The 20,290-nt window shown below is 47.2% G+C and overlaps 1 protein-coding gene across 1 annotated transcript in view; it reads right to left on the bottom strand.

The window, feature by feature from the left end:
* The window catches only part of FBLN7 (fibulin 7), a 34,747-nt gene extending 14,757 nt beyond the window's left edge, over positions 1-19,990 (bottom strand). The window contains exons 1-2 of the mRNA XM_050951220.1: positions 19,242-19,990; positions 8,921-9,080 (exon numbers count right to left, since the gene is read on the bottom strand). Coding sequence (XP_050807177.1) covers positions 8,921-9,080; positions 19,242-19,316 — 235 coding nt within the window. The 5' untranslated portion in view covers positions 19,317-19,990. The remainder of the gene's footprint in view (positions 1-8,920; positions 9,081-19,241) is intronic.
* Between the last annotated feature and the right edge of the window lie 300 nt (positions 19,991-20,290).

Genomic DNA, 20,290 nt, shown 5'->3' with positions numbered 1-20,290 from the left:
CTGACCAAAAGCAAGACAGAAAAGTGAAGTATTGACATTCACAAAAAATCCACAAACCACAGGAGGAGAGTGAAATAGCTGTACCATTAAAGAATGCTCTGTCCTCAGCAAAGAAAATCAGCATGTCAATCAGAGGTTTGTGTTCAGAGCCCGCTGGTCTATTTCATGACAGAATTATATTAGTGCCCCGATGGCTAGTCACGTATGAAAGAAAAGAAAGAATGAGCAGATACCTCGCAATGGAAGACTCTATGACATACCTACTTGTACTTTCTGGGAGATCCCTACTCTGAGTAGCCATTGGCCGGATGAAACATTTGATAACATGCAATTGTTACATGCTCTGGGCCAGATCTTCTGTTGGAGTAAACCGGTGCAGCGCCACTGAAGTCAGTTTAGAGCAGTAGCAAACCTGGCCATCTTCTGTTTTACATGAAACCTCTTCGCTTTCCCCAGAATGAGAAATGTGTCTCTGCGGGAGTAAAACGCCCCCTTGCTAGATGTTAAAAAAGTGCCTCTTAGGCTGGGGTTGCAGAGCACCATGTAGAGTGGTGGGGCACAGGTTTCCTCCAACCCTCCTCTTGCTGTCTCATGGGCCTCCCCCGCAGCAGCCTGATTCCTCTGGCCCATGAGTCCCTACACCCACCCCCTCCAAAGCTGAGTGGTGTTGCCACCCTGTGTGCCAGGTCACAACCTCACTCTCTTAAATTTGGCCTGCCTGCACCACTGTCATGACAGAGGGGGCCACCGGGTTATGTTTCAGTGAGTGGGGATGTGAGCTGGTGCACAGGGTCGCAGTGCCACTCACATGTGGCCTGGCCAAAAAACAGTTGGCCCATGGCCTGGGAGGCCCCTCTGGCTCTGAGGACTATGCTTTTGAGAACCTGATCCTGCCAATGCTACAGAGTGTAATGCTTCCTGCCACTGACTCCAATAGGCACGGGATCTCACACCTGCACAAACTGTGTGAAAAGTTTAGGTTGCCATGTCGAGCAATCAAAAGTCACAAGTGTCAGATCCATGGAGGCCCACGCAAGCTTCATTCAGCCTCCTTGTGTATCCAGCCTGTCCACTGAACGAGGCAGGGATCTGGTGAGTGAGCCCATAATTAAAGACCGTACCTGAACGCAGGGTGATGCGAATAGCGCCAGCCACCATGGAGAGGCTCAATATTCCTGTGTCCTAGCTCCAGTGCTGTATGTAAACATGCCCCCCATTGAATGCCTCCCTGTAGCAAGTCCAGTCAGCAGCAAGCGGGACTGGGGCAGGGGCTGGTTTGTCTCATCACCGTTAATGTTTCAAACGGCTGGTAAAAGATGAGATGGTTTCAAAGGCTCACCCAGCACCTGCGGAGTGGGGCGCTCTGAGGGCGCTGCCCCAGACAGGTGACAGGCGTTGGGAGGCCGTTCCAGGCAGAGGGGCAGCAGAGCAGAATGCAGAGAGGTCTGTGAATGAAAGGCTATTGTTGTAGCATTAGCAGAGCAGAGGGTGGGGGAACCTGGGGGGGAGGGTGTTTGCAGGCTCCCAGAGGCGAGTCAGCTCTGGAGAAAGGCTGCTGGGATTTCTGGAGTGTGCGTTCCAGTCTGTCAGGTTGACTCTGTTCACTGCTCTGTTGTTTTATTAGCATCACAGGACAGCAGTGAATTTTATTCAGCATTCTCCGAAATGTTCTCTGACACTCTTCGCCCCCAGTGGCAAAGCTCCCAGATAACACTCAGCCAGCTCTCAGAGATAAGGTCAGCTAGCCGAATCTTCACCTGCCGTGTGAAGATGTTTGGCCAAAGGCACTTCTGCTAAGTCAAAGCTCTTGGTTCTGGGTATGCCATTCAGTGTGCTATCAATTCTGTTACCTTACAGCAATGTCAGGTAAGAAAGTGAATCAGTAACATCTGTACTATACCATGAAACTGAACAGGGAACTACAGGGAACTTCATTTACACTTTTCAATTTGGACGTGCATTCTACTGCCATCAGGTGCCATGCCCTGGCAGCTAGTGCCTGTGCTAAACAATATCCAGAAAAGAACCCTGTGGTGGTAGAGAAATGGATAGTGACTGGCAAGAGTTAGGAGAACAGAGGGGTAACATTTGCAGGAACATCCATTGGCAGTTTAATTTCAGTGAGAGCTGGATTGAACCTAATGTGAGACTTTCCATGGACCCCTGGGAGATCAGAATTAGTGTATGTTGGAGTTGTTTTGGAACTCACCATAAGCGCTTCTGAAAGCGGCTTGTAGGCTGAGTTGATAAAATGACCACATCTTGACCATACATGTACAGCTCACATCTTTCATGGAAATTCTGTTGTGAGAGACTTTCATTCTGTGCATACTTCTCTTCTATAGGTGAAAGAGACTTGGATGCAAAAGATACAGGCTCTTAATCCGGTAGCAGGGTAGCATCCAATCCCATCTCATTGACATGAGTTAGGAAAAGAACCTAAGTCTCCTGACTCAGAATAATTGTTCTACACACTAGACAACACTTCCCTACAAAGTTTAATCATATGAGATTGCATTGGAAGGGCCTGATTCTCCACAGCCTATCTCCTTGGGGAGTCATTTGCACGGTGCGAATGAGGTGCAAGGTAGCTCATACATTTCAAGGCAGGAAGCTCCATTAAGATAATTTACTCTGACCTCCCGCATAGCCCAGGCCAGAGAAGTTTGCCCAGTGACTTCTGCATCCAGCCCAATAACTTGTGGCTGAACTACAGCGATTTTTTAGGCAGACATCCAGGCTTGATTTACATACCACAGGTGACAGAAGATGTTCCTGTGGTTAATTCCCATTCTGTGTTAAAAATGTGTACCTTATCTCTAGCTGCACTTAATTTAGCTTGAGCTTCAGCTACTGGATCTTGTTGGATGGATGTAAGTCACAATCATGAAGATCTGGATCAAGTAATAAAAGAATGTGAACATAAGAACAGACATGCTGGGTCAGACCAATGGTCCATCGAGCCCAGTATCCCATCCTCCAACAGTGGCCAGTGCCAGATGCTCAAAGGGAACGAACTGAACAGGGCAATTAGTGAGTGATCCATCGCCTGTCGTCCAGTCCCAGCTTCTCGCAGTCAAAGGTTTAGGGACACGCAAAGCATGATGTTCCGTCCCTGATCATCTTGGCTAATAGCCATTGATGGACCTATCCTCCATGAATTTAATTAATCCTCGTTTAACTCGATTATCCTTTTGGCCTTCACAACAAACCTGGCAATAAGTTCCTTCCACAGGTTGACTGTGCGCTGTGTGAAGGAGCATTTCCTTATGTTTGTTTTACACCTGCTACCTACTAATTTCATTGCATGAGCCCAGATTTTGATCTTATGGGAAGAGGAAAATAACATTCCTGTACTACTTGTGCCACCTGGTTCATGATTTTATACACTTCTATCATATTCCCCCTTAGTCCTCTCTTTTCTAAGGTGAACAGTCCAAGCCTTTTCAATCGGTCCTTGTATGGAAGCTGTTCCATACCCCTAATCATTTTTTGCTGCACTTCTGTATACCTTTTCTAATTCAGATATAGCTTCTTAGTTTCGAGATGGGGTAACCAAAGCTATATGCTGTATTCAAGTGTGGTCATACCATGGATATATCAAGTGGTGGTTGATATTTTTTGTTTTATTATCTATCCCTTTCCTAATAAGCTTTTTTGACGGCTGCTGCACATTGAATGGATGTTTTCAAAGACTATTCATAACAACTCCAAGATCTCTTTCTTGAGTGAGAACAGCTAATTTAGACCCCATCATTTTGTGTGTATAGTTGGGATTATATTTTCCAATGTGCTCTATTTTGCATTTATCAACATCGAACTTCATTTGCTGTTTTGTTGCCTACTCACCAATTTAGTGAGATCCCTTTGGAACTCTTTGCAGTCAGCTTTGGACTTAACTTGAATAATTTTGTATCTGCAAATTTTGCCACCTTACTGTTTACCTCTTTTTCCAGATAATCTATGAATATGTTGAACAGCACTGGTCCCAGTACAGATCCCCGGGGTATCTTGCTATTTACCACTTTCCATTGTGAAAACTGATCATTTATTTCTACCCTTTGTTTCCTATCTTTCAAACAGTTACTGATCCACACACAATATGACCTTTCCTCTTATCCCATGACTGCTTACTTCGCGGAAGAGCCTTTGGTGAGGGACCTTGTCAGTTCAAGTACATTATATCAAGTAGATCACCCATGTCCACATGCTTACTGATACCCTCAAAGAATTGTAATAGATTGGTGCACCTGTATTGATTCTTCCCCAACATATTGTGTTCATCTACGTGTCTGATAATTCTATTCCTACTATAGTTTCAGCTAGTTTGCCTGGTACTGAAGTTAGGCTCACCAGCCTGTAATTGTTGGGATTACTTCGGGACCTTTTTTTTTTTTTTTTTTTTTTTTTTAAATCAGCAATACATTAGCTATCCTCCAGTTATCTGGTACAGAGACTGATTTAAGCAATAGGTTACATATCACAGTTAGTTTTTCACAATTTCATATCTGAGTCCCATTAGAACTCTTGGGTGAATCCCATCTGGTCCTGGTGGCTTATTACCATTTAATGTATCAATTTGTTCCAAATGTCCTTTATTGACCCTTCAATCTGGAACAGTTCCTCAGATTTGTCACCTAAAAAGAAAGGCTCGGGTGTGTGAATCTCCTTCACATCTTCTGCAATGAAGACCCATGTAAAGAATGAATTTAGCTTCTCCACAGCAGCCTTGTCTTCCACAATTGCTCCATTAGCACCTTGACACTCCAGTGGCTCCACTGACTACTGGGCAGGCTTCTTGCTTCTGATGTACTTACACACAATTTTGTTTTTAGCAAAAGACACAAAAAGTAGCTGCTCTTCAAATTCTATTTTGGCCTGCCTAACTATACTTTTACAATTGACTTGCCAGAGTTTATGCTTCTTTCTATTTTCCTCAGCAGGATTTGAATTCCAATTTTTAGAGGATGCCTTTTTGCCTCTGAGTCTTCCTCTGCTGTTTAGCTATGAACAGACTTCAGACAGACTTCAATGAGAAACTGCAAAACTGGAATTAATTTGCAAACCTGACACCATCAAATTAGGCCTGAATCAAGATTGGGAGTGGCTGGGTCACTAGAAAAAATAATTTCCCCTCTGTTGATACTCACTCCTTCTTGTCAAGTGCTGGGAATGGGTCACATCTACTTTGATTGAATTGGCCTTGTTAGCACTGACTCCCAGCTTGGTAAGGCAACTCCCATCTTTTCATGTGCTGTATATTCATACCTGCCTGCTGTATTTTCCACTCCATGCATCTGATGACATGGGTATTAGCCCACGAAAGCTTATGCCCAAATAAATGTGTTAGTCTCTAAGGTGCCACAAGGACTCCTCATTGGTTTTACTGCTACAGACTAACACGGCTGCCACTCTGAAACCTGTTTAGCTATGGTGGCATTTTTTTATCCTACTTTTTTTTTGTGGGGGTGGGGTGGGGTGGTTATACATGTAGTCTGAGCCTCTATTATGGCGTTTTTTAGTAGTTTCCATGAAGCCTGCAGGCATTTCACTCCTGTGACTCTCCCTTTTAATTTCTGTTTAACTCACTTCCTCATTTTTGTGTAGTTCCCCTTTTTGAAGTTAAATGCTACCACAGTGGGTTTCTTTGGTATTTTCCACCCTACAAGGATGTTACATTTAATTATATTATGGTTGCTATTACCAAGCGGTTCAGCTACATTCATCTCTTGGACATGATCCTATGCATCATTTAGGACTAAATCGAGAATTGCCTCTCCCCTTGTGGGTAGCAGGACAAAATGCTCCAAGAAGCAGTCATTTAATGGTGTCTAGAAATTTTCTCTGCAGCCTGTCCTGAGGCGACATGTTCCCAGTCAATATGGGGATAGTTGAAATCCCCCATGTCATAACCTAGTCCCAGATTTGGACCTTAGCATCCAAAATATGGGGGTTAGCATGAAAACCTCCAAGCTTAGTTACCAGCTTGGACCTGGTAAAGCTGCCACCACCCAAAAAATTAGAGTGTTTTGGGGCACTCTGGTCCCCCCAAAAATCTTCCCTGGGGACCCCAAGACCCAAATCCCTTGAGTCTCACAACAAAGGGAAATAAACCTTTTCCCTTCCCCCCCTCCAGGTGTTCCTGGAGAGATACACAGAAGCAACCTCAGTGAATCTAAACAGAGGGATTCCACCCTCCCCGTTCCCAGCCTGGAGAACAGAATTACCGAGAGTCAATCTCTCTTCCCCCCTCACCCAGAGTGAATGCAAAGTCAGGCTAGTACATCTAACACACACAGGTTTTCCCCTGACTTCTTCCTCCCACCAATTCCCTGGTGAGCTGCAGACCCAATTCCCTGGAGTTCCTCACTAAAGAAAAACTCCAACAGGTCTTAAAAGAAAACTTTATATAAAAAAGAAAGAAAAATACATACAAATGGTCTCTCTGTATTAAGGTGACAAATACAGGGTCATTTGCTTAAAAGAAATATGAATAAACAGCCTTATTCAAAAAGAATACAATTCAAAACATTCCAGCAACTATACCCATGTAAATACAAAAGAAAACAATAGAAACCTTACTGCCTTACTATATTTGTACTTACAACTTGGAAACAGAAGATTAGAAAGCAAGAGACAGAAATCCTCTCATAGCCGAGAGAGAGACAGGCACAAGACCAGAACAAAGGACTCACACACAAACTTCCCTCCACCCAGATTTGAAAAAGTCTTGTTTCCTGATTGGTCCTCTGGTCAGGTGTTTCAGGTTACTTCTTTTCAGGTGAAAGAGACATTAACCCTTAGCTATCTGTTTATGACACCTCATTATTATTGGGTTTTCTGGTTCTGTAGCCTCTCTAGTCTCCCTGAGCATTTCACAGTCATTGTTATCATACTGGTCAGTAGGCTGGTAGTATATTCCTACTGCTATTCTCTTAAATTCCCTACTTGAACAATCTCTCCATGGAGGTTCTGTGGTACAGTTTGATTCACTTAAGATGCTCTTTCATATATAGGGCCTCCCCCACACCAGCATGACCTACTCTGTCGTTCCAATACATTTTGTCCCCTGGTATTACTGTGTCCCATTGATTATCAACTGTTCCACCAAATTTCTGTGTTACCTATTTTATCACTGTCCTCATTTAATATCAGGCTCTCAAGTTCACCATCTTAGTATTTAGACTTCTAGCATTTGTATATAAGCACTTATAATGTTTGTCAGTGTTTGGCTGTCTGTCTTCCGGTGACGTGACTGACTGGGACTCTTTCATGTGACTGTTTCTCTTCAGTTCCTACCTGGACTTCATCACCTTCTATCCTCTCCTCATCACTAAGATGTTGAGTTTCCCTTTTAATAGCTCCTCCCACTGGCAGAACTGCGTGCTCCTCTCCATGTCGACTTCCCCCAGCCCTTAGTTTAAAAACTCCTCAACAACCTCTTTAATTTTAGATGCCAGCAATGTAAATTGCTATGCAGTGTTGCAGTGAAAAGGCCGGGAAACTTGAAAGTCAATACGGAAATGACCTTCCTTTCAACAGACGTAGGAGAATTAAGTACGAATCATGGGGGCTCAAAAGACCCTAAGTGACTTAAGTTTCAGTGGGACTTGTTCTCCTAAGATGCTTCTATAAATGTCACCTGACAACTCTCAGGGCTTGTCTACACTGGCAATGTTAAAGCACCGCCGTGGTAGCGCTTGAACGTGGCTTGTGTAGTCACGGCACAGTGCTGGGAGAGCTCTCTCTTACTAAAAACCCACCTCGACGAGGGGCGCAGCTCCCAGCACTGCTGCACTGTCTATACCGGCACTTTACAGCACTGAAACTTGCGGTGCTCAGAGGTTTTTTTTCATGCCCCTGACAAGAAAGCTGCAGCACTGTAAAGTGCCAGTGTGGATAAGTCTTCAGTTTCTACACTGTTGTGACACTGCAAACCGTGCATGAGAAGTAAAGCTTTCAGGCACTATTGTTTTCCACAGAAAATATTATTTCTGCTTATCATATGCTGAGAAAACTGAATATCATTCTAGAGCAGTGTTTCCCAAACTTGGGATGCCACTTGTGTAGGGAAAGCCCCTGTCGGGCCGGGCTGGGCTGGTTTGTTTACCTGCTGCATCCGCAGGTCCGGCCGATCACGTCTTCCACTGGCCGCGGTTCGCCACTCCAGGCCAATGGGGGCTGCAGGAAGCGGCGTGGGCTGAGGGATGGGGCAGATAAATAAACTGGCCTGACCTGCCAGGGGCTTTCCCTGAACAAGCGGCATCCCAAGTTTGAGAATTCCTGCTCTAGACCATAGAGAGACATATTTATTACTGCATGTGTCTCCACTGTATATGGAGACCAAGCAACCCCTTGAGAGAGAAACAGGAAAGAGGATTTAGCAAGCGAGAGCTATAAATATACTGACCTAATTTTAAGATCTAACATTAAGATCATGGGCTTGAGCCCATATGGTCACAAGGCTTGAGCTGGTTATGTGGGAAGAGCAGGTCACACTGAACATGATCTACTGTAGCTACTTTGGGGCAGATTCCTGATCTACAATCTGCATGCAAAGTGATGTGTACAGCCATGGGATGAGACTGATGGACAGTCTGGTATGGGGAGAAAAGGTGTATTGGGGCTGTCCCACAATGTCTGGCACCGTTTGGGTGGGACACGTGTTCCCTTTCTCTGCCAAAAAGTAGGGAGTGGAGGGGGGAAGAGACAGGGGCAGCAGTGCCGCTAGGTCTTGGCAGTCGATAGTGCAGCGTGGCATGGTGGGCAGTGGGATATGCCAACAGCCAGCTTGCCAGGCCCTCGCTCTCCCTGTCAGGGCGGGGCGTGGGGAGGAAGCAGCCTGTCGGTTCTAGTATACACCACAGGCAGATGCTCTATGGCTGCTCTTGTTGCTGAAAGGCCAGCTGTGGGTTTTTACCAGATTGTGGGTCCGGGGTGGCTTTCGTCACCGAGTTCTGCAGAGTTATCAGCCGGTTCTTCATGATGCGCACTCCCTCTGCAAACCGCGTTTCCTGCCCCTTTAAGAACTGCTGCATTTGGCGGATGGCAGCCAGGAGCTGCTGTTTGTTGAGACAGTTCTGTGAAGAAAGAGAGAGAGAGAGAGAGAGCTGTTTCACCGCCGAGCACACACGGCACGCAACTGCGCATTAGCTCCCTTTATCTGCAGCTGCCAGGGACAGCTCATTCAGCAAAATTAGCGAGCGATTATTCCAGCGTCTGCTTCCCCTCCTAACATATGTGGTCCATGTACATTTAGTGGGGTTCTGAGCAGTTTCGCTGGCACACCCAGGCCTTTTCAGGGATATGCTGTCAAATAACTGCAACACGGTAACCAGAGTGAGCAGCCAGAGCTTGTGAAAATCCATCCATATTTTTAACCGTAGCAACAGCAGTTCAGCTCCTGCCAGCATCGTCCCATTCTGCAATTCCTCCCTGCAGCCCCAGCCGAGACATGTGCCTAGTGCCCCCTTCCTTGCCAACCCTCAAGGACTTAGAGATACATAATTAATTAAAGATTATGTCATGTGACTAAACATCCAGGAATACATCCAGCCAAAATCAGCAACCCCTTTGTCCATCCTCATTCCCCCCACACATCCCCAGCGTTTTGTAACCCTGTTTTATTTACACATGAAGGGGATCTGGTGAAGTTTGGACCTCAGAAAGACCGAGTCAGTATGGCATCACCAACGAGTTCCAGGCACTTTGTCGCATGGCTAAGTGCCAGCGCTACGTCATGCTGCCCATCTAGCACTGGGCCTGCAGTCACTCCATTGCCGGAGCCTTTCCTAAGCAAAGACAATTGCCAGGTGGATTGGTGAGGTGGCCCAGGAGGTATCAAATTCAATGTATAGAAAGAAATGGCAGAAAAGCCATGCCCTGATCTGTGAGGTGTTATGTCACCACTTGCCATGCACGCCTGGGGGCCCCACAATGCTTTGCTACTGTAGCTCCCAGCCTGGACTCCTGCAGATCACATCCTGGGTGTCTGTGTATAGCCACCACCCTGGTACTGCAATTCTGACCTCAGCTGCCTGTGCACAGCCCCACAACCTTACTCCAGCTTCCACCAGCCTGGGTTATAACAAGCAAGGTGACCCCAACACACTCCCAATCCCAAATTTTCCAAAAACTATGTGCGCTGCAATGTCCAGTCCTTTCCTGGACAACTCAGAGAACTAAAAAGGTTTGTCTGTTCCTCTGAAGACACAAAAGCACATCACAGCTTTAACTGGATAAATACACCCTTCTATTTAAACACAGCACTGAGCTGGTTTAGAGTAAAAAATAAAACAAACTGTACTAACAATAGGACATAGGTTAAGGGATGCCAAATAAAAGGAATAAAGTTAGAAAGGTTGCAAGCGATTAAGTGTGAAAATGTTTATCTAAAAGTGTGCAACAATCTAGCAAGGTACAGATGTTGTTCAAGATGGTTTCTCACCTATATTCAGAATATATGAGGTACACCATATGTTGTGATAGGTATGTATAGGATCCATGGATCTTGAAAGGTGTGTTGATCATCATGGCAGTGGATATATGTCCACAGGTTTTGCATTTGTTGCTCTGGCAGGGTCTGATGCTGCTTTGAGTTGGTGTGTCTTGGTCTGTGGGTGGCTTGCCTCTGATGAGCATGGGAGAGGTTGGGGGGGTGGGGGTTGCTTGAAGGCCAGAAGACAGAACTGGGAAAGATTTCTTTCAGGATGGGGTCCCCACTGAGTATGGGTTTTAGTTGTTTGACGATACCTCATGTAGGTTCCAGGTGGTAGGTGACAACTAGGGGTGTGCAGTTGGAGGGGTTTTATTTCTGTATTAAAGAAAGTTCTCTCAGGGTATTTGGGTGGCCCACTGCATGACGTAATCTACTATTCTGGTGGGGTATTCTTGTTTGGTGAAGGTGGTTATTGTGTTTAGATGTGTCTCCCGGACTTTCTCTTTGGAGCACATTCTGTGGTATCTGAATGCCTGGCTGTAGAGAAGAGATTTCTTGGTGTGTTTGGCCACGTACAACAGAAGTTGGTCCAATAGAAGATATCACTTCACCCGCCTTGTCTCAGGCTCTCTCATGAGATTCCAGAGCTCTCCCTTCCACAACCCAGGTGGGCAGGGGTCTGCGAAGATGGAAACTGAAGTTACCCCAATTATTTCAGACCTTGTGAAAAGTTCAGTTCCTGAGGTTCCAGAGTGATTCTAATTTTATCCAAATGGACTCACACCAAAAACTGACTAGGTGAAGATGATAGCTGACTGTTTCTGGGGAATATGCCCAGAGAATGGACAGGTGGGGCAAATATTCAGATCAATGAACAGTGATTTGTTCATCTAAATCCCAATGCTACTAACTTCCATATTCCCTGCACACTGCTTATGATCGTCAGTCCACCTGAAAAAGAAACCAAAGGGGATCCAAGTGTGCTCAAGGGTATGAACCACATGAATATCAGTCATCTCAGTCTAGCACTGAGTCCTGAGAGGTGCTGAGGCATTGCAGTCAGTGGATGCTCTCAGCGTTTGGCTCCCAGGAATTTAGAGGGCCAGTAAAGAGGCAGGATGTTGGGGAGTGGGGCCACTAGCTAGCCCCTTAAGAGCACAGGACAACTACTATCACTTAATGTCTGCAGAGAAGGTGAAAAGCCACCTCAGTTCCCATCAATGGATGCTGCATGGAGGGAAGAGTGTGCCATTTGTGATACTTCTACATTAGGCCCTCCAAATATGGGCGTCATCTTGACTCCTAGTCAAGGCAACGACAACCAGAATACTTACGGCAATGCTCAGTAAACACCGCACTCTCTGGGAATCTGGCTACCAGTACTATCTGTCATCTCATCACAGGCAATGGCAACTGGGTAATACCACCTAGCTCTTCTGTAGCACTTTTCATCAGTAGATCTCAAACCTGCCAGTACCATTCCATGGAGATGCTCTGTACAATAGCTATCAATAAATCGACCTGTTAAGTGTGCGGTGACTGATAACGAGAGAGATCAAAGTGGAAATTTCTTGTCTCACAGAACTTCTTTTCAGTAAACACATGCAGGACCGTGACACCGTGGGAGTTACAGCCGTGACATGCTGGCGTAGAAGACATGAACCTCCCCAAAAGGAGCCATTCTGTATTTTGCAGAGTGTTGCGCAATCACTTGTTATGATGTTTCACTCTCCCAGACCCAAATCCATTCTGATTGCCTTTGATTTGTTAAACCATCTCTCCTGGTTGGGTTATTACTGTGGAAAAAAATATCTCCTCAGAGAGAGAGAGTGAGTGTTTTGGGGGACAGATTGGAGATCCTGTTCCGCTGATCAGGAATCTTGGTCAGAGGAGAGTTATTTTCCAAGCACACACAAAGCTGAACAAGAAATCTTCCTGTTGTAGCTGGAAGTCACTCATGTTTTCTTCCTTTTCCAATATTTGAGTCTTTGTTGGTTAGCACTGCCCTCTAATTACAATGGGCAGACACTAAAATCAACCCTTCTAGCTACATTGCACTCCCAGTTCTTGATACAATCTTCATAAACATAAAGAAATGAGTTTTCCTAGGATTCACGCTGACTGAATGTATCCCTGCTGAGCCCAGCATGGGGCTTGCGGGTTGAATCTGGCTCCAGATTTGGGCCTTGATGCTGCTTCCAGACAAACCTCCCAGTGGCTCTGATGGAAAATTCTTTGTAAGATCTGTCTGGGGCAGATCAGGACTTTCTGCAGATTTTGCTTTTCATGCGACCAGACTCTTGAGTCCTTCATCCTAATAAAGAAATTCTTACTTCAAGGACGGCTTCCTGTGAACTACTTGTAAGAGAATAATTCAATGCTGAGTATGACAAGGAAGGGCTGTGATTACTTTGGAAATCCTGGGAGGGATTCCATAGCTCATGTTAAGTCCTTTTGGAACCAGAGCTATATTCCACTTCTGTTTTACAAAATAATAGGAAAACAGATGTCTTGTCCTTTCTTAAAGTGCGGAACACCTGTGAGATTTATGCCTGAACACTAACAGTTCTGGTTCAAAGCCGGAGGGACTGATTCACCTGAGAGGTGTGGATCTTTGTGACAACATGCAGCAGAACTAACTTAAAACCAAAAAGCAAGCCTGAACCAAACAGGCAATTCTGTAGCTCAGACTCTCACCAAAACTCAGTTTCCCCCACAAATAAGCAACTTCTGTTCTACTGGGAAATGCCCCTTGTCAATGGGAACAGAGAGAAGATATGGTTCCTGCCTCTTGTCAAGAGCATTTCAGAAGGACCACTGAGTGCATAGAGATTGTCATACAGTCTTTAGCTACCTGCTTGCACACTATTTGCTCAACTTGGCCACGGCCTCAGTCAGTGCACAGAACATACAGCGAAGGAAGAGAACGATAGTCTTGGGTGCTTAAGGCATTAGCTCGGGACTCAGGAGAAACGGGCACTAACCCTGGTTCTGCTACAGTCTTTGTCTGTAACTAGCGTGGTGAGAACGGGGAAGTAAGCTGCACTCTCGCCAAGGCTCTCTGTCTGAGGAACGATCTTAGACCCCGAGCTATTCCCGGGGTCCCAAAAGCCACGTCCACCTAGTGTTATGGAGGGGTCACCAGATGGCGCCGTGGTGTGGTGCAGATTCCTTGGGGAGGCTGATGCAGTCAACAAGGGAATTTGCTCTCTGTGTTTTTCACTAATTAGAGGCAGCTGGGGCAGAGTCCCTTGCTGGGAGCCAGGCACTGGCGTTTGGGCCGAGCTCCTTGGTAGGAAGTGACCCACGTTCCTTTCTTCCCCCAGTGAAGTATTGCGTTTTTGCCTAGATTATGGATTTATCCCAAGCGCTACATGTGGGGCAGCTGGGACCCCCTGGCCCCAAGGGGGACAGGAATTTGCTACTGGCCCTTACTAGCAGGGAATTTCTATGTCTATCTGCTAAGGTTCTGCCCACTCCTCCACTCCCTGGCCGTCTGCTCTTGGGGTAGGGTTGAAAATGGGGCACACAGTGCCTCCCTGTGCGTCAAGACCCAAGGTCTGGGGAGGCCAAGCAGCGTAAGGGACAGGTTGAGGAACCTATTTCCTATCATGCTGCTGAATAGACTGACTCAAGCCTAGCCCTTCAGTCTTTAGAAAGCTCACAGGTGTTTCCTTATAGATGGACAAGCAGCACCAGCAAGATCTGTGTTGTTCCCCGCCTCTTTGAAAGAAGTGGGGAACAAAAACTCAGGCACAAAATATAGATGGCTACATCCGGAAGACGAGGTGTCCCAGCTCGCTCACAGGCAGGGCAGAACAGAACAATTAAGAACCCAACATTTCAATCCTCAAATTTTGGCAGAAATTTTTAATTTTGACCAAAAAAGAGGGATGATTGGGGGCGGGGGGGAGGTTGGGGAGTTTTATCCTGTTTTTTTGACTGGCTGTAATCACAGGTACAGACAGAACATAGCTGAAGGTAGGTCTTTCCCCTGCATCTACCACTCTAACACCTCCCTGAGGCTGCCTGGGGCCACATGCAGAAGCTGCTAGGACACGGGATTTCCCACCAGGGTGCAGCCAGGAGTCATTTGACAGAGGGGTTCCAGGAATGTGGGCAATGCTGCGCACTATGGTGGGAAAGTTCACACTGGCCAGCGTTCAAACACAGACCCCTGCCCCCAGGCACACACCGGGCTCTCCGACAAACACAGGCAGCTGGGACCAGCAGCCAGGAAACGTCTCTGACTCTGCTGTGGTGCCGCTCAGCACGACGTTTGCAGAGACTCCAAGGCCAGAAGGAGCCATTGTGATCACCTCCTCTCTGACTCTCCTGCCTAGCACCGGGCAGAGAATTTCACGCCAGGATTCCTGCCTGGACTCCCCGCCTTCTGGTTGACTGACAGTAAATCTCTTCGAATGACATCCAGCCTCGATTTACAGATTCCAAGTGACGGAGACGCCCTCACATCCCAAATTACTTTGTTCCAAGACTCGATTCCTCTCCCGGTTTAATGATCTGCCCCTTCTTTTCAGTCTGAATGTGTCTGGGGTGACCAGATGTCCCTATTTTATAGGGACAGTCCCAATTTTTGGGTCTTTTTCTTATATAAGCTCCTATTACCCCCCATCGCCGTACCGATTTTTCACACTTGTTCTCTGGTCACCCTAAACATATCTAGCTTCCGCTTCCCACCATTAGAGCTCACCGGCCCTTCATCTGCTAGAGTAAAAAGCCCTCTGTTCATTGTGAGAAATATTCTCCCTATCCAGGTGCTCTGGGCGCGGGGGAAACGCTCACTGTGACTAGGGAAGGGTAGAGAGAACGGACAGGGGAGCTACTCCGACTCAGGGGCTGACCCCCAGCTCGGCGTGCCGGTGCCCTTGCTCCCAAGTTCTTCCCTTCCCCAGGACTGGGGGTTTCCTACCTACTCCCCAGAGACTGGCCCAATCTGGTGCCCCATGGCGGCTGCTCCAGCCCCTCCTCCAGGCCCCGCTCTCGTCTCTGTGCCCCACACACGCGTGCAGGGGCAGAAACACAGCCTGGGCCCATTGTTTCCAATATTTCCATTGTGGGGGCGTTAGACCCTCTGCTTCCACCACTGCTGTAAGCTCCAGTCGCCTCTTAAATGTCTCTTCACACCAGAAAGAACTCGGGGCCAGTGAAGCTTTAATCCTGCCCCCAATTGCAGGTTCACTTCGGTTTGTAGCTGTGAGGCAGGCTATAGTGGGGGCGTCTGAGGGGAGGTGGTTATGCCCGCACAGCGCCACGCCCTTACTCCTGGACTTAGCAGCAGCCAGGAAGGATCGGGGCTGGCTTATTAGTGAAGGATCGGGGCCGGCTGTTCCCTGGCCCGTCGCAGCACGTTTTGCCTTGTGCTTGTGCCCTGCCACGCCCTAGGGCTTTGCCCGTGGTGTCTGTCAGAGCGTCCTGCCCCACAGCAAGCCCCCCCCACAGAAAAGCGACTCACCAGTCAGCACCCCCATGTGGCTGGGTGAGGGCTGACGGCCGGCCGGACCCTGCGGCAGTCGGGGTCGGTGACTCCGGCCAGGTCACACTTAAAAGCTCAATCCCCTCGCAGGGTACGTGGTCAGGCCCTAAGCTGGCTTCCTGAAAGCCCCTGATCCAGCTTCACGAGAGCCAGCAACAGTCTTTCCGAGCTGTATAGACCCTCATGCGAGGAGCCCTCTCTGACCTTACCTTTCGCGATAATCACGCTCTTCCTTCCGGAGTCGCTGGGCCCTGGGCTTCTCCCTGGGGCCCTGCAGGAGAGCTCAGCACTACAAATCCGCCACCACCACAGCCCTGCTGCAAACTCAGACCTCCCGTCCCTCTAGGGCTTCTCCTCAGCAACACCAGGCCCCGCACAGCCTCCCGGGAACCTGGCCTCGCCCCAGGGCCTGCCATAGGAACGAGCTCCATTCTTACAGCTGTCCCTCCCCAGCTGAGCCTCAGCTGCTCGGCTTCCTCCCATTTTATCCCACACCCTGCAGCTGTGGCAGGCCAGGGCTAACCCAGGCCTCCTGGTCCTTACAGGAGCAGGCCACTCTGTTACAGGGCCTGTCAAACAGAGCTATTCCTGCATACCCTCCTTCCCAGAGCATGACGCGTGAACGAGCACCATGCCAATGCAGAGCGTCGCTGATAAACAGAGAACACCAAGTCCTCACCTGCAGGCCACTGCTCTAACCACTAGACCACACTCCTCTTCCAGAGCCAGAAATGGAACCCAGGACTCCTGACTCCTTACGTACACAGCAAATAGTGGTGTAACCCGCTAGCAAAATGCATCTTACAGCTCTCTTTGGGGGCTGCCCCCCAGCAAGGATGATAACATCTTTCTACTGCTGCCCGTCACTTCATTTCTTTAGCTCAACTGGTAGAGGTCTGTGCTGGAGATCTAAAGGTCTAGGATTCAAAACCTGCTAATGACCCAAGAGAAGGGTCACTACAGTGGCACATAAGATAATGTCTTTTTTTTTAATCTTTTTTTAAAAACCTAGGTAATTCCATTAAAAAACCCAAAACTATTTTAACAGAACATTAAGGTTGCAATTCAAGCACTCAGAAGTTAAGAAAAGCCAGATTCAGATTACCTATGAGACTTTAATTTGGCCCCCTTGTGTTATGAAACAGTCTTTATATTCATGATACCCTTTATATTCATGTATTTGTTCTACAGGACCGCTGCATCATTCAGTGCCCAGGGCAGGCAGTAAACGAAGCAGGAGTGTGCAAGAAGTGAAATATTGTCATGTGATTGAGGCACTCGCCTAGCATTCCAGAGAACTGGATCCTATCTTAGCTTAAATAAAAGAAGGTTAAGGGGTGACTTGATCACAGTCTATAAGTATCAAACAAATATTTAATAATGGGCTCTTCAATCTAGCAGAGAAAGATCTAACACCATCCGGTGGCTGGAAATTGAAGTTAGGCAAATTCAGACTGGAAATAAGGTGCAAAGTTTTAACAGCAAGCACCTTATTAAGCAGTGGAACAATTAACTGAGGGTCATGGTGGATTCTCCGTCACTGACAATTTTTAAATTAAAATTGGATGTTTTTTTAAGGCTCTGCTCCAGGAATTGCTCTGGGGCAGTTCTCGGGCCTGTGCGATACAGGAGGTCAGAGTAGATGATCACAATGGTCCCTTCTGGCCATAGGATCTAGGCATCCCTAGTTCTGCTACCAACTTCTTTTGTGAAGCTGGACAAGGTGTTTAAACAACAGGCTTCAGAGGTCAGAGTTGCCAGTTTTGCCTTTCATTGAGCTACCTCACTGGGGCATTATCAGGGTAAGTTCATTATCATCTGGGATGAGTGCTGACGCGCTCCATAGAAAAGCCCATGAGAAAACCAAAAGCCCCTTCTTTGGTGCAGGCTTAGGCTGGTAGGCAGTAAAACTGGGACAAGGCCACACAGTGAATGAGGGGGATAAAACAGCTATTGAACAGCCTCTTTCATTGAAGCCCTGTCTACCCTATGCACGGAGATAGGCTGGGTCAGGTGGAAAAAGGAGTATGTAATTCAAGACTGCATCATACAGCATGTGCGCCAAAGGACTGACCTGAATTTGCATGGGCAACTAACTTTTGAACACTTAACTCTGAAACCCCAATGTTCTTTTCTTTGTGTGGAATATATCTGTAGATATCTAGGCCAACTACCACTTGTTGTCCAACACTGTCATAAAAAATTATAGCAGCTGGATGTGGTATACAGAAATCTGGAAAAAAAAAAGTTGATTCCTGGCATGTGGTTCACTTTTATAATAAGTTCTTTGTTAAAAGGCTATTTTTAATTTGAACTGCCAGACATACTGCAGCTAGCTTATGCTAACCAGAATAAACAGCACTAGGGAACTGCTCTCAGAAAATTGGTTCTAGTCTTTGTCCCTAACAGACCAGCAGAGTTTGTCAACACGATTAAGCATGTGCATTGTATTCAGGATGTACCTGAAAGAGCTAAGTATTAACCATACTATTGTCTGCTGAGAAAAGGCTTGTGCATACCCTTTGTGATTCTCCTGATAATTACAAACTGTGTTACAGTCCCTGGGTTGTCACAGGACTGCAGAGTTCAGATACTTATGTGACATCTATGCAAGGATCCAAATTCACCGCCAGCATAGTACTGTGAGAACAGATGTATTACATGTAAAAGCTGCAGGGAAGATCATTACGCTGGGGATACAGGTCCAAAATGTCCAATACTTTTGGCTGTGTGTGGTGAAGAAGAGTTTGAGAATGATGCAGAGTGAAATTATGAAGACTACAGCATCTGTATTTTCATGGATGTGACTTTTAACTATTACCTTGCCTTTGAAAGAGAAAAATGTCAGTGACAGAGGATAGTCAGAAGTAATGGCTTGTGATGGGTAGTTTTCCAGTAAGTTTATTCACAGGATGGGTCTAGAAAGGAATATCACGAGTCCATGAAAAGAACAAGCTGAAGAGCGATACAGTCCTGCTCTGTGCAAACTATTCTGTTCCATAAACCAATTTTTAGCAACACAATTTTCTGCAAATGCACAACTGTCATTGCTTGGTTAGTTCTGTGAAAGAAAGCTGGTTAGCACTCACAGGCTACCTACGCACCGTCTCTCACCTACATCACATGGAACTGGCTTGTAAAATACACACATCCACTGTTTGTCTTCTACACCTGGCTGAGGAAAGGCAGATTCTCCAAATGCCATGGGAAGACATAAAAGACAGTGGGGGTTATAGGGGGTAAGAGACAAGAGACAGCCACCTTCTATGCTGTAGATAGTGTAATTATATGATAGAGACGGAGGCTTACCTGGGAAGCTGGAGATCCCTGGCATGCTGTGAGGCACAGGACCAGAAAGAAGCTGTACTGAAATCCAGAAACCATGGTCCTAGTTTCAAGGTAAAAATCTCTTCTCAGATTAGTTTCGAATGCTTTCCCCTCCTGAGTGTTTTCTCAACCTCCCTGGGAATGCCTGGAATGCAGCCGAGGGACAGCTGACTCCGGCTTGCCAGCACCAACCTGGCTGCTCCTCTCACAGAAGGGCTGAAGAATACCATTCAGTTTTCAAGTCCTCATCTGCTGGCTGCCCTCGCAGCAGCTGCTGCAATCTGCCACTGCTGCTGCCTGTGTGAGCTCTGACAATCCTACACCTAAGCTGTGTGCGTCTGGCTGGGGGATTGGGTTCTCCCTCCCACTCAAGGTAGTCGTGGAAGGCTGGCTGGCTAGCTGGGTCCTAGCAGTAGGTGTTGGTCTCAGTGGAGAAACACTTGCCAAGTGGATATCTCCCCGTGGTCCGCACGCTGGGCAGTGACCAAAGTGGGAGAGACTCTTCCCATTTGTCTTCTAGGAGAGGTTGGAGCTGTATTTCCCCAGAAGGCCCCTGAGAAAGGAGCATTCCTTTGGGATCCAATTGGTTTCCATTAGCCTTGCTTCCTTCTCGGATGGAGAACAGCCCCATGTGCACTGCTGATCTGCTGCACAGCAACTGGAGAGAGGAGGATTTGGGTGGAGGTTCATCCCTCCCTTGCCCGGCCTCCTAGGGTGCTATCCTAGGAGCACAGGGTTCAGGTGCATGTCACCACATTTCTGCCTTCAGCTCCCACGGAAGCCTGTGGACTCATGCATGGGTGTGTATCCAAGGGCAGAACTGGGCCCTGGGCCAGAGCCTGTGAGAATGCCAGGGTGCACTCAGCTGGAGAGCTCCCTTCCTAGAGAGATTGGGTCTTGTCATGCAATACCCAGCAGCTGATCTCGAGAAGCTTCTCCGCAAGCCACCTTTGGGGGTTCCCTCGCCGTCCAGCCTACTACCAACAGCTCCACCTCGGACACATGATGGCCAATGCACCGTGTTTATCGCT

The sequence above is a fragment of the Gopherus flavomarginatus genome, chromosome 4 (assembly GCF_025201925.1).
Source record: "Gopherus flavomarginatus isolate rGopFla2 chromosome 4, rGopFla2.mat.asm, whole genome shotgun sequence".
NCBI classification, from domain to species: Eukaryota; Metazoa; Chordata; order Testudines; family Testudinidae; genus Gopherus; species Gopherus flavomarginatus.
This window is presented reverse-complemented; position numbering and strand designations above follow the sequence as displayed.